This window comes from Dunckerocampus dactyliophorus, chromosome 10 (genome assembly GCF_027744805.1).
Source record: "Dunckerocampus dactyliophorus isolate RoL2022-P2 chromosome 10, RoL_Ddac_1.1, whole genome shotgun sequence".
Lineage (NCBI taxonomy): Eukaryota > Metazoa > Chordata > Actinopteri > Syngnathiformes > Syngnathidae > Dunckerocampus > Dunckerocampus dactyliophorus.
In genome coordinates, this window is record NC_072828.1 from 28270067 (window position 1) to 28284989 (window position 14923).

At 37.8% G+C, this 14923-nt stretch overlaps 1 protein-coding gene across 1 annotated transcript; it reads right to left on the reverse strand.

Moving 5' to 3' along the window:
- Positions 1-350: 350 nt before the first annotated feature.
- On the reverse strand, positions 351-14379 carry prrx1b (paired related homeobox 1b). The gene is made up of 4 exons (XM_054790795.1): positions 13624-14379; positions 9365-9540; positions 4560-4741; positions 351-1063 (listed from the first exon to the last, which is right to left on the reverse strand). Exons 1-4 carry the CDS (start codon positions 13853-13855, stop codon positions 931-933), a joined length of 723 nt encoding a protein of 240 aa, XP_054646770.1. The 5' UTR covers positions 13856-14379; the 3' UTR covers positions 351-930.
- Positions 14380-14923: the final 544 nt, after the last annotated feature.

Sequence of the window (14923 nt, forward strand, 5' to 3'; positions counted from 1 at the left end):
TTTTTCACACCGCTGTGCACATGCTATACATCCACATAACTGGAAGAGCGTCTGCTAAAAGCTCAAATAACAGATGACAATTCAAACCACAAGCACTTAAATGTACAAATGTGGAAAAGAAGCGAGCAGTCAGAGAACAGCATGTGTCAGGAATCATTTCATAAAACAAACCACTAATGCAACAAACTTAGCAGCGTTTGAAAGCACTTAGCCTTTCCATCGGCACAAGTATCGCTCCTTTACCGCTGAAACTCACTGACTAAGCATCATCTCATGCACGCTTTATGCTAAATATGTTTTATTTGGTCTTTTTCTAGCGACATGGCCCAGGCTGTAAGACGAAAAGATCTCTTGAATCAAAATGAATTTTTTTTTTTTTTTTATTAATATAATTTTTTCTGTTACAAATGACATCACAGAAAATGGAAAGGTTCTACTGGGTTTGGGAAATACAAGATCCGTCCCTGTATATGGAAGAGTTACATGAAAATAAAGTTGTCGTTGGTTTACTATGGATAGGAAAGTGATAAAAACAAAAAGATATCATGAACGCCATTTTAACATGGAGTCTTTGACAAAAAAAAATAAAAAATTTCCAGAAGATTCACCACAGCCAAAGTGGACAAAGGAAATTCCACATATGTCCTTCTGTGCCCCCAAAAAATGGAAAAAAAATGTTTGAAAATCAGTCCCAATAAGAATATGCCGATATTTGAATACAACATCCATCAAGATGTCTTCGTATAAACAACAGTTGCCTTGGAGTGAGATCTCCCCCAACACCTACTGGTACTTTTTTGCTTTTTCCTGATTTGGTGAAAAAAGGACCAGAAAGCGGTTATTCTGGTGAGATGAAGTTCATTCCAGAGATAGTCTGTGGGAGTCCAGTGGCTTTGGAGGCTCTCCTACCCGCCGGTTCTCCCAGACCTTTCAGTTGACCGTGGGCACCTGGTTCAAGCTGTACTCTTTCGCTTTGAGCCGCAGGTTGGCAATGCTGTTGGCCATGTTCATGCCCTGGGATGTGTTGGTGTTGGAGCAGCTTGGTGGGTAGGCCGCCATGGTACTGACAGAAAAACAACAAACAAGAAAAAACGAGGTCAAAAAGATCGGTCATCCGTTACTATCATAGCAAAAACTACATCATGATAGTAATTTTCCCTAGCTTCGCTATTCCCCTGAAGATTCAACAACAAACCTACCGTGACCACCCCCAGGGGACACACCCGCCAGGGACATATTGTAAACCGGGAAACCCAACAACTGCAATTTTAGAAATGAAGACGCATTGGACGAAAGGTGGAACGTCTTCAACAAACAAGAAGAGTCCGGTTGACTCGAGTGAACCTTTATGGATTACCAAGACCTGGATGACTGAGCCCAGAGCCCAGAACGACAAGGGAGGAGCCGGCTAATGATGCCAAGGGAGTTGGAAGCACAATCAGCAAGAAAAGCAGTCGTAAGGTTAAGCCACATTTTGTATTGTGATCTACAGTCGTCCCTCGTTTGCAGCGGTTAGTTGGTTCCAGAACCAATCACGATAAACGAATTTCCGCGATATAGGATTCAATGTTATCGTAGTTAGAGCAAAGAAAACCTGTTTTTGACTTTCTAAATACGGGTTTTAACATTATTAGAGCCTTGAAGACATGAAATAAAACCCATATAGTCACCTTTACACTCCTATTATTCTTTGTTTGCATCACATTGCTCAACTCTTATCCTGCAGGGACACGCGACGGCCTCTAGCGAGCTAACAAGCTAGTAATCTAGAGAGTTAACCAGTTTGCCTAGAATTTATTCCGTCTAAACTTAAAGGGATAGTTGGGATTTTTTGACATGAAGTTGTATGACATCCCCATCAGCAGTGACTAACCCCCCCCCACTTCGTCCCGTGAGCCCAGTTCTGGCCGGATTTCGGTGATGAGGAACGTAGTTGCGGTGAGTTGGTTTACTTAAGTAAAGAGTTTGGCTTCTCAAAACAATATGCGTTCAAATGAGTAATACATTTGCATCACAAAAATGCCTCCTCGAAAAAAATCGTACCTCACAATCGCTCTGCGTTACTTTCTCTTCCGTCGTACTATTGTGCGCTGTCATCTGTCTATTGTCATGTATGTGTTCCACAATGCGTATGTGCGCGGAACACATACACAACAACGGACAATGATACGAAGATACAAGAAAGTAACGACGAACGATTGTGAGGTCAGATTTTTTTGCGGTTAAAAAAAACCCTTCATGTTAAGAAATCCGAACTATCCCTTTAAGAAACCAAAAACGTACCACTTCGTCCGATGAATTTGATTATTTTTCAGGTTATTAGCTTAGCCGTCTGCCACACGGCAGACATGATTGTTTTGGTTTTGTGTGAAAGTGGGAGGACGACACTGCCAAAGACGTTAGTTAGGTCAAGACACTTCACTGCGCGAAAGGGTCGCTGCAGTGCAATAGTGCTAGCCACAGGTGACCGGCTTTTGTGATCGGTGCTGCTGGCGTTTTATCGGCACATGCTGATCACGCGATTTTTTTTGATAGAAATTGGCCAATACCAATTGTTGGCCGAGCCATCGGAGCATCCCTAGTAACATACTTAGCAGTGTTAGCAGTGCACAAGTATCATTTTCAGCTGAAACTGACCAAACAAACAGCTTCATTTACTCTTAGTCACCCTAAATTATTGATTGATTTTGTCTTTTTTAAGGGTTTAAGAGATTAAATGGCATTTTCATCAGAACAGAAAGTCATTTTGCAGTGGTTATATTCTGCAGGGATTACACATACTGTACTTTATATATGACACAATTGTCACCCTATGTTGTTTTTTTTTATTTGGATTATTATTAAATTTAAAATTAAATATACATTTTAAAAATATATGTATATAATCAACAACATAAATATTGAAAAATAAATACATACATAATAAAAATAAAAATCTAATTAAAAAATAAATATATCCAATATAAATACATCAATAAATATTAAATTATAAATTCCTAGTGATCACATTTTATTATTGAATAATTATTCTATATTTACGATTCATTCAAGTGCTCATTTGTCACATGAAATTTTTTTTTTTTAATGCAAGAAGCAGATGATTGCTTATTAGAATTGTTAATGGGTTGAGTCCTTTTTTCCACGTGTTTTTTAATGCAGTGAATTCATAACAGAAGGTAAGCCACTTTTCCAAATGTTCCATTAAGGTGAGGTAAGTGTTTTTATGTTTTTATCACTTACAAAGAAAAGGTTGTGTAAGCCGGCGGCTGAGTACCACGTAGATGATGTACTGTACGTCAGTCTCAACTGGTCTCATCCTGGGACGCACATTTTCCCATGGCCCAATTTTCTAGAGGCAAAAGCCAGCTACATTTATTTTTATTGAAAAATGACCTTCAAAACACGTGCATGTCATCTTCTGAAACACTCAATTACACGTGCAAAATGCATTTCAGAGCTTAAGGGGAGTAACGTCAACTCCAAAAAATATCTAAAAAATGATGTTTGCCAATCCAAAAAATAGACTCCATACTATCAGACAATTGCATGAACTCATCAGCACCAAAGACGTAGTTATACTTTTTCATAAACCCGAACGCCCGATCCAACAACGTATTTATACGTCTTTTACGTTTTTTTGCGTGAGAGGCAAAAAGAGGTGATGACGCAACTCCCCGCTACTGCATTTCACTTCGGAACAATTTGAAGCCATAAAAATACCCACAAGGTGGCAGAAGTACATTTGATAAGAGCGCGAGGAGTGTAGCATGCAGGAGGTTACGCACTGTGGGGAAATTTGAACGCATGCACACACATAGTTTAGTTCCATCCATCCATTTTCTATGCCGCTTCTTTTCATTGGGGCGCGGGGGTATGCTGGAGCCTATCCCAGCCGACTTCGGGCAACAAGCGGGGTACACCCTGGACTGGTGGCCAGCCAATGGCAGGGCACATATAGACAAACAACCATTCACACTCACATTCATACCTATGGACAATTTAGAGTTGCCAATTAATCTAACATGCATGTTATTTTTGATAGTTTAGTTCCAAATGTAAAAATTGTAAATAGTTAATGGTGTTATATTTGTAAATAAATTGTTATTCTGATGTAAAACAACCCCTTTTTTGTGTTGTTTATGTTGGTATAGTTGTTTTTTTCTCCCTTTTCTAGTCGGGAACTGATATTTCCTGAAACTTAAGGGGAAAAAAATGGAAAAAGGTACAAACAAACTTGTTTTTCCTGATGAAAGACGGAAGTCTAATCTTTCTTTTGGTAAGTTCCATGTGTATATAGCCATAGAACACAATATCCTTTGTGTTTCGAAAGATCAGTCAAAATCCTCCAAAATGGTCGGTACTGAAATTGAATTTTGAAAAATGGCTGGGATTGAACGAGTTAATGTCATTTTTGACTTGTCTGTCCATGACCCACCCAGAATGGGTCTCCGACTCACTTTTGGTTCCCAACCTACCAGTGGACAAACACTGCTGTACATGTCACTGATACATGATTACAATACACTTGGACGTGGTTGGACATTCCGCAGCAGACCTACCTGTAAGGGGCGGTGCTACCCCAGGAAAGGTAGTCGTTTGGGCGTGGCGCAGGGCGGGGCACAATTGGCTGCTCCACCGCTGTCACTTCTCCAGAATAGGATTTGAGGAGGGAAGCGTTTTTGCTGGCCAGCATGGCTCGCTCGTTCCTGCGGAACTTGGCTCGCCGGTTCTGAAACCAAACCTGCAGGAAGCAAATACAAATCATCTTTACATGTCATTGTTTCATTAGGAACCTTCTTTCTGCAACACAGACATGTACTGTATGTGTGTCATGACATATAATATGACATATGATTGTGTGAATGCTGTGCATACATAGTATGTGTGTAATATTTTCCATACGTACATGTATGTATGATGTCATTGTGTCCGCGTCGGACAGAATTGACACAATGACATCATACATAAGTATGCATGTATCATACATATGTATGGAATAAGTATGCCATGTCATATGTCAGGACCATACGTATGTGTTTTTGCAAAATATGGATTGCTTTTAGCATTTTTAATGTACAAAATGCATCAAAAGTATTAAAGCAGAGCTTGTTTGATCCTACCCCGTTTCATGATAATGATATCAGATACTGTGCTTCAGGGTGTCCCCAAAAGGAAATAATACACACATATACTGTACTATATAGTACATATATTATACAATATTTTTTCCATCCATCCATTTTCTATACCGCTTCATCCTCATTAGGGTCGCGGGGGCATGCTGGAGCCTATCCCAGCTGACTTTGGGCGACAGGCGGGGTACACCCTGGACTGGTCGCCAGCCAATGGCAGGGCACATATAGACAAACAAACATTCACACTCACAGTCATACCTATGGACAATCGCCAATTAACCTCACCTACATGTTTTTGGGAATGTGGGAGGAAGCCGGAGTGCCCGGAGAAAACCCACGCGCACACGGGGAGAACTTGCAAACTCCACACAGAAATGCCCAGGGGAGAATCGAACCCAGGTCTTCCCGATCTCCAAGCTGTTCTTGTATTGGCCAACGTGCTAACCACTAGACCACCGTGCGGCACAATATTTTTAAATAAATGTTCTTATTATTATTATTTTATTTGTATTTAATTCATAATTCATTAATAAATAAATATTTTTTGAAAAAAATCCCAATAAAATACATAAAAAAATACTTGCTATTAAAATATTAATATAACATATATATATATATATAACATTTACATAATATTAATTAATTAATTAATTAAAAAGAAGAAATAACTTTTTAAATTTGTACTACATATACTACATATATTAAATTCAACATTTTAAACATTTTACATTTTAATTAAAGCCTTAATATTATTGTTTTTTTGCCCAATACACAATATTGCACAATACAACATATAGTTAAGAGTGTGTATACATACTTATTCAGTCCCTGCACAACTATAGCTGTGTTCTTATTGAATAATATTAGTATTTACACACACACACACACACACAACCACACACACACACACAATGTGACCTGTGATTGCTCACCATCGGTGAATAAGACTCCTCTTTGAGTGGCTTTTTCTTTCCAAAAACGTTAAAGATTGCATTGTTGCTCGCTGTGAAACCTTAGTGGGTATTATTAGATGCTGCGCGCTGACGCTTGGCCTCAGGAATGAGCCGCAAAGACTTTCTGCATTGCTTTCTGTTACACATTAATGACAGATGTGCTCCTTCTTCTCGCTCCAGCATCACCATTTCCTTTTCCCTCTACAAACACAACTAACATTTTTAGTAGGAAAAACGTCCTTTTATGAGGCCTTTATGTGAATTATAGGGAGTATTCAACCTCTTAAACCCACATCGCTAGAAGAATAATCATATTTTATGTACAAGGTGTGCGTGGATGATGTTGGTATGGAAGTAAAGACTTTGATGGCTACTGTCGATGTGAAAATGTACATAGAGTGTATTTACTACTGGATGAGTGTAAATAAAGCGGTAGAGAAACGGTGCTTGTGGCGGTGGAAGGGCTAAAGTGTGAGCTTTCAAATGCCGCCATTGTTGTTTGGGTTTATGAAATGATTCTTGACATGCGCTGCTCTCCGACTGCTTGCTTGTTTTCAACGCTTGCCCGTTTATGTGCTTGTGGTTTTCAATCGTGTTCTGTTTTGTTCAGCTTTTAGCCGATGTTGCTCGAGTTAGGTGGACGCGTGTTTGTTGATACTGATCTCCCGTGTTGACGGAAACTATTCCTTCTTTTTTTATTTTACTTTATTTTTATTCATTCTGGTGGAGGATCAAAATTTCCTGTGTTTGCTGTCTTTTCCCCTCATTTTTCCCGAATATTTCATTAAAAGATTAATCAGATCAATTCTATGATGGTGTGTAATTAATCATAACTCATATGGGATCCTTGGTGGCGTCATGGTGCAAGCTTATGCCTTTCACGACGTCCCGGCTAGCATCGTGCCAGGAAGGGCATCCGGTGTGCAAAACTAAGTCCCAGCCATGCATGTGATTAACTCGCGGCCGTGACCCCCGGCAGGGAAAAAGCCAAAAGTGGGGAAAAAAACAAAATAAAATCACAAACTAAATTCTCAGCGCTTATATTTTTTCTGCTGATTGTTATGTGCGGTGACGTGGGTGCTTTTATCAAGCGTGTCCTTGTCAAACATTCGGCGTAAAAGTACACAAAAAGAGTGTTGGGATGTTAAGTCAGTTGTGCTGCCAGCGCGCGCTGATCAATTGAAATGTAATCAGAGTTATCGGTACTGGTAACGCTACCATGTGGTTGGGTACACAATGACATGTTTTAAATAAATGATCAATTGTCCATCAACAGTAGAAGCATGCAAGAGAATTTCAACAATACCAAGAAATATATTTCATTGACTGAGCATTATTAATCATTACTGATTCATCTACAGCCTGCATTTATGGACTCTACACACCATATTCTGTCAGGTTTTCATTTCAATCACCATTTATGTTATTTGTTATTACGCTTTCAAGTTTAAATTTGATCTAGTCTCCTTATTCACTTATCCATTTTACTTTTCCATATGCTGTCACTTTGACTTTACTGTGACTTTAATCACTATTTATTTTATTTTCCACCCACTATTAATGTTTTAAATTCCAATTTTCTTTACTATTATTATTCCCTTATCAATTTTTATTTTATTTTCTGTCACTTTTTAGTTTTCTCTTTTACTTTTCGATATATGTCAGGTTTTTTTTTTTACTTTATTCACTATTTTTTTTAATTACTACCCCTCTAAATTAAATTTTTTCTATTTACTGTTAATATTCACTTATCCATTTAATTTTATTTTTTAATCACTTTCAAATTTTCTCTTTTATTTTTCTATATTCTGTCATGTTTTTTTTACTTGAATCAATATGTATTTATTTTCCATCTATTATTACTCTTTTAAATTAAAATTTTCATTATTATTATTCACTCATCAATTTTTATTTTATTTTCTATCACTTTTTAATTTTTTCTTGTAGTTTTCTATATTTTGTCAATTTTTTTTTTACTTGAATCGCTATCACTATCAACTACTCTTTTAAATTTTATTTATTGTTATTATTCACCTGTCTCTTTTTATTTGATTTTTCTAATCACTTTTAAATGTTCTATTTTATTTTTCTACATTCTGTCATGTTTTTCGTTTAATCATCCATCCGTCCATCTATTTTCTATGCCGCCGATCCTAATTAGGGTCGTGGGGGTATGCTGGAGCCTATCCCAGCTGACTTCGGACGAGCGGCGGGGTACACCCTGGACTGGTCGCCAGCCAATCGCAGGGCACCTATTATTATTCACTTATCAATTTTTATTTTCTATCACTTTTAGTTTTCTCTTTTACTTTGCTGTATGCTGTCAGTTTTTGACTTGAATCACTATTTATTTGAAAATGTCTTTACTATTATTATTAACTTATCCATTTTTTTTTATTTTATATCACTTTTTATTTTTCTATGTTCTGTCATGTTTTTTACTTTAATCAATATTTATTTTCTTTCTATTATGACTTTTTTTAAATTTAAATGTTGTGTATTAGCATTATTGACTTATTTATTAGCATTACTCACCATTTTTTAAAAATTTTCTGCCACTTTTTATTTTAATTTTTTTATTTTCTATATTCTGTTTTTGTTACTCTGGTTTATCATTTTTTGAATCATTTATCTTGAATCATTCATTCATTTTGTGTTTTTCAGCAGTGCTCGTCCTCGTTAGGGTCCCGGGTAAGCAGGCCCATCCCAGCTGACTTTGGGGGAGAGGCGGGGTGCACCCCGCACTGGTCGCCAGCCAATGACAGGACACTTGCTGCATATACAAACAAGCATTCACACTCACATTCACACCTATGCAGAATTTACACGATACAATTAACATAACATGTCAACGTGCGTGGGGTTTCTTTGGAGGCGGGGGGGTTGTGGGAAGAGAAAAGCCACACAAACACGGGGAGAACGTGCAAACGCCACACAGAGATGTTCCAGTGCAGATCCAAGCCCTCCATCGCCTGACTGTGAGGCCGACGTGCTAACCACGAGGCCACCTACAGTATGTTTGCTATATGTTATTATTCTCTCATTTTTCACACATTCCAATTATTCCAACATCAAAACATTCAGGATAACAATTTTCCCATAGTACAAAAATTCTTGCTTTTGCCCCCAAACCCTCATTTTCGGTATATATATATATAAAAACAGCAATATGCTGTACAGTGTGTGGCCCACAGTGAAAAGAAGAAAAGTGTTCCAGACGTAAAGAGACTAAACAGGTGAGGGTGGGGGGCTGGGGGGGGGGGTTGTCTTGCTTACCTGCACTCTGGCCTCGGTGAGGTTGACCCGGCGGGCGAGGTCCTCGCGTACAAAAGCGTCGGGGTAGTGCGTTCTCTCAAACACCCTCTCCAGAGCCTGCAGCTGACTGCTGTTGAAGGTGGTCCTGTTCCTGCGCTGCTTCCTCTTTTTCTTCTCCTCCGTGTTCATCTGCTCGTCTGTCGGAGGGACAACATCAACACGGACGACTCATCACTACATCGCCTTTGTACAGTCTGGGCATGTAATATACATACAGTATATAAATACACACACATTATACGCAAAAAAAAAACAACCTTCACTTGAGTCATAATTCATTCATACAATCAAAATAAATCATAAATTCATCATTGAACAACATATATTATATATATTACAATCAATACATGACATTAAAAAGAAGAATGTGTATATATATATATATATATATATATATATATAGATATAGATATAGATATAGATAGATAGATATATAGATATATATATATGTTGTTCCTGCAGTACGGATGTACAACGTAAAACAGTGTGCCTCATATCCATATTTTGATATATACAGTATATACTACTATACTATACATATACATATATATATATATATATATATATATATAAATGTAGTAGAGCTGCAACAATTAATAGATTAATCAATGATTAATCTATTATTCAATTAATCGACAACTATTTTGGTATTCGATTCAGCGTTTTTTTTTGTTTTCAAAATGTAAATACCCTCTGATCTCCAGCCTCTCAAATGAGAATATTTTTGAATTTCCTTGGTCATCCATGAAAGCAGCCCTGTCATCTTATCTAATATATCTAATATCTACAACAAGACATTCACACACATCAGCTCTGACTTTGGAAAACTGCGTTTTTTTGCCTCTTTTGTGATATGTTGCGCAGCCAAGCACTAACTGCTTGTGTTTGCTTCATATTCATATTCCTCGATTCATCCAAACAACAAGCTTCAGATGAACGGAACGCTGAAGGCTGCCATGTACACTACTATCTTTATACTGTACCACAACTATATAGTACTTTTAAAGGAAAATATATTATGCTGTAGTACTACTACTGTACAGTATGTTTAAAGAAAAAACATTATTATACTGCGCAACTACTACTACTACTACTATAAATTACTTTCAAAGGAATATGAATATATGAAAAATATGAAATATAAAAATATAAATATTATTATACCGTACTACTACTACTACTACTACTGTACATTGCTTTATAAAATATATATATTACAGTGTACTACTACTGCTGCTACTGTACAGTACTTTTAAAGAAAAACAATGATTATACTGTAGTGCTACTACTATACATTATTTTTAAAGGAAACAATATAATTGTGCTGTACTGCTACGGCTACTGTAGAGTACCTTTAAAGAGCAAATTATTATACTGCACTAATACTACTACTACTACAATACAGTAAACAGCTAAAGAAAAAATATACTATACTACTGATAGTACTGTACAGTACCTTTTAAGAAAAAATATTATACTTGTACTACTACTACTGATACTGTACAGTACTTTAAAAAATGATTAGTCTGAACTACTATGACTACTTTACATTACTTTAAAAGAAAATAATATTATTACAGCGTACTATTACTAGTACCACTGCTACTGTGCAGCACTTTTAAAGAATTATTTTATTACACTGTACTACTACTACTATGATTACTATTACTGTAGAGTACTTTTAAAGAAAAACAGCCTGCGTGTGAGTTTAGTGTTGCAGGTTGCGAAGCGTCTCATGATTTCATATTATTATTATTATTATTAGTGAAAACATTTCAACATTTTCTCCTTACATTCTGCCTTTTTGCTCTTTGTTGCATCTGTGCTGTTTTCTAGTGTCATGCTATTTTTCCAAGATGGTAAAGGCCAGTAAGAAACAACTCTGTACCCTCTTTTGCCCGCACACGCCGCACTTAAAACACAGACGATGTGTCGTTTGAAAGCACACAAAAGCATTTTCCTCTCCTAAAAAGGTCACTTAATGAGCAGGACCGCCAAATGTCTGCATTGTTAGCGTTCTCATGAAGGCAAATGATCCCATGTTACTTCTTAATATCACATTTGAATTCTCCTCTGCGCTATTTGCCGTCTAATTGTAGAGAGGAACCTCGCTCGGTGTTCACACGATCGCCCTGTGAGTGACTGACGTGTCTGCGGCTCACATTAGATTCAATTACAAGTGGATTGGTTCAAAAAGTAGCGGACCTTTCACCCTTCATTAAAAACAAAGCGTAAAATGAGATCAATTACACAAACGATTTTCCTGGCGGTGCCGTTCAAGGCAAATGTTCCATTCCACGCCAGCGCAGCCACATTATTTTCCTTCTTAGACTTTTTCCAAGCATAATCCCAACACTTTCAGAAGGGCGATCGCTGTTATTAAGACATCGGCGATGGTGTGAAAGGCTGAGCAAAGTAGAAAAGACTGCTAGCTAGCGTGGCCACAACAAAGCATTAAAGATGTCAGTTAACATGTATGGGCTGCAATTCTACATGATGCAAAGTAAAAAATACTCATACATATGAAACCAAAGCGTTTTATGCTAATTATGCTATTTGTGCGCCCACGAAGGTAGGGGTGTTTTCAGCGGAGGGCCGCGTACTGAATGAATTTGGAAAAACAGGCTAAAACCAACCCATGTTAAGATGTTGTATTTATTATAGTTCTTATATACTTCAAGAAAAAACAGCCTGCGTGTCAGCTTTGTGTTAATAGGTGACCAAGCGTATTATTAGTTGTATTATTAGTATTACTGAGTAAAGGATGAAGCTCATTCATACACTGATATAATAAATATAGAATATAGCATATATAATATATATATATATATATAAAGCATATGTTATTATTTGACATAATAAGATAATAAATATGTGTGTATGTTATATTATATGTTGTTATGCACCTAAATTCTTCTATTCATTATTCTTATTCCCTCATTTTTTGACACTGAACTACTCGCACATTTGTCAGTCCATTCAAACCATTCCAACGTCAAAATGTTCAGCTCATTCCGGACACGATGGCTTCAAAAAAATGCCCCACATTTTCCGCATGTCCGCATTTTCCGTGACAACATTCCAAGAACCGCCTTTCTTACATTTTTCGACAGATTCAAACCATTCCAGTATGGAAACGTTCAGCTCATTCCAGACCTTCATTGATGTGACGCTCCAAAAATGACTACTTTTCCTGAAATTACACATTTTCCAGGGTCAAAAAAATTTCCCATATTTCTCAAAGGCCCGCATTTCTCAACCCATTCAAAGCGTTCACGACAATCTTTTTTCACATTCCCAAAAATTCCCACTTTTCCCAAAATTACACATTTTCCGCACAGCATGTCAGCGTTCACACACAATTTCTACACAAATTACCTTCTCTGGTTGTTATCTAAATGCCTGCTTTCACTCCTTTTGCTCTTTTTTGCTGTAGTTGTCTAGTGTACAGTATGCTGCGAGCCACAAAAAGCACGTTGGACGCCCCAGCATTAAGACAATATCATGAAAATACGCTGTGTAGCTTATAACAACGTTGCAAATGTTGTTTTCCCACAACAGTCGCACAAAAAAACCCACGAGTGTACGTTTGCCGCACCAGCGCGGCAATATGTTGTTATTTGATTGTTTAATGGCCGCCGAAAGACAAGCGCGTTAATTATGACAAACGATTAGGGTCAGATGGTGTGAGAGTGTTTGACAGGCGGAAAATAAGCTGAAATTAACGACGTGACCCGACCACTTCCACTCGGTCACTGCGCTCATTTTTAGCCTTTAAAAATAACAACAACACCCATTAAAGCCCCCCCCCGAAAAAAAAACGTCCTTTTTATTTTCGCTCCTTGCTGCGCCAGAAAGACTTTTGTTTGTTTAACTTTTTACTGCAGCATCCTGTGAACACTATTTTATACACCATAGAAACACCTTAGAAATGCGAAAATACCTACAAAAATGTGCATGTAGAGTTATACAGGCGTCCGAAAAGTGTGAACATGTACACAGACAATACACATTATACAGAAAAAGTTCATTGATACATGAAAAATACATAATAATAAATAACATTAAGTGATGTGTTTCATGTATATATATTTATTTGATATACTTTGACTATACATGCATTGCACTTCAAGGACCCCCTGGATTCAGGTGTCATTTTTTATGACTGCATTGATGAGTTGTATTATTTATGATAAAGGCGCTTGCTGTCAGCCACTTACTGTCCTGTTGGTTTGTGTCGCTTCCACTGGTCAGTCCCGGAGACTCCAGCAAACTTCTCCCAGCCTCCCCGACACTCTCGTCGGCCTGACTGCCGACCATCTCCCCGGCTTCTTCCAGATCCAGAAGGTGGCTCACAGAGAAGTTCTTCTTGGCTTGCAAGTTGTCCAGGTTAGCGGTGACGGGACTCTCCAAGCGGTTCCTGTCCATTCCATGCGTGTAACTAGAAGTCATGGCGGGACAGCAACCCAAAAGAAAATGGGGAAACCAGGTAGATCCTTGCTCGCGGGGCGTCTCTTTCCGTTGGGGAGATGGTTTGATCGGAGAAGACAAAGAATCGGAGCCTCGGAGGGCTCCAAGTTCAAAAGTTGGAGGTTTCTCCTGCTTCTTTTCCCGCAATCACAGCTCAGAGTCAATCCATACACCCCAAAAAGAACAACTTCTTGCTGTAAAACTCAAGGAATGTTTTCTAAAACCTCCTCTTGGACTTGTCTTCACACACTGCTGGAGTCACATGTGAGCAGGAAGAGACGCTGCCCCTTCTGATGACGACCAGATGTGGCTGCACCGCCTGCTCCGCTGCAGGAATGATGCAGGAATAATGTAGCAGTAACGCAGTAATAATGCAGTAACGATGCAGGAATAGTGCAGTAGTAAAGCCGTAATAATGCAGTAATGGTGACGCAGTAATGCAAGGATAAGAAGGCGGCTGGCGTGTGTCCTTCAGGCTTTGGCGCCGCACTCGCTCTCTTTCAGGCGAATGAAAAGTTTTGGTTACGTAGTAGTGGCTGACTTTTAACACAACCTTCAACAAGTCTCCTCCCCCTTTGGAAGGAACATCACCAGAAGGACCATCAACATCTCTGCTTTGGCCTCCTCGCTCCCCCGGCTTTTGACAAAGCTCACTTCTTATTTACAACCTGACCTGCACTCTCGCTCCATTCAAGCCGTGCCCCTAAAGTCTGGACATCCAATCTACACACACATCACCTCGTTTCATCATGAGTCATTGCACCAAAATGGAATCACTTTTAAAACATGAACATTTAACATTTAATAAATAAAAAATATATACATCATAATATAACAAAAATATATTAAAATGAATAAGTAAAATTAAAATGAAAAAATTAATTCATGCTGTACATACACAAATATTTAATTGAATGATTAATTAATTAATTAATTAATGCATAACAAAGCATCCATGAAAGAACTAATTATTTTCCAAATCTATTAAAAATGAAGGAATAATACTGAATAAAAATACATTATGTATGAAATAAAATGTACATTAATATT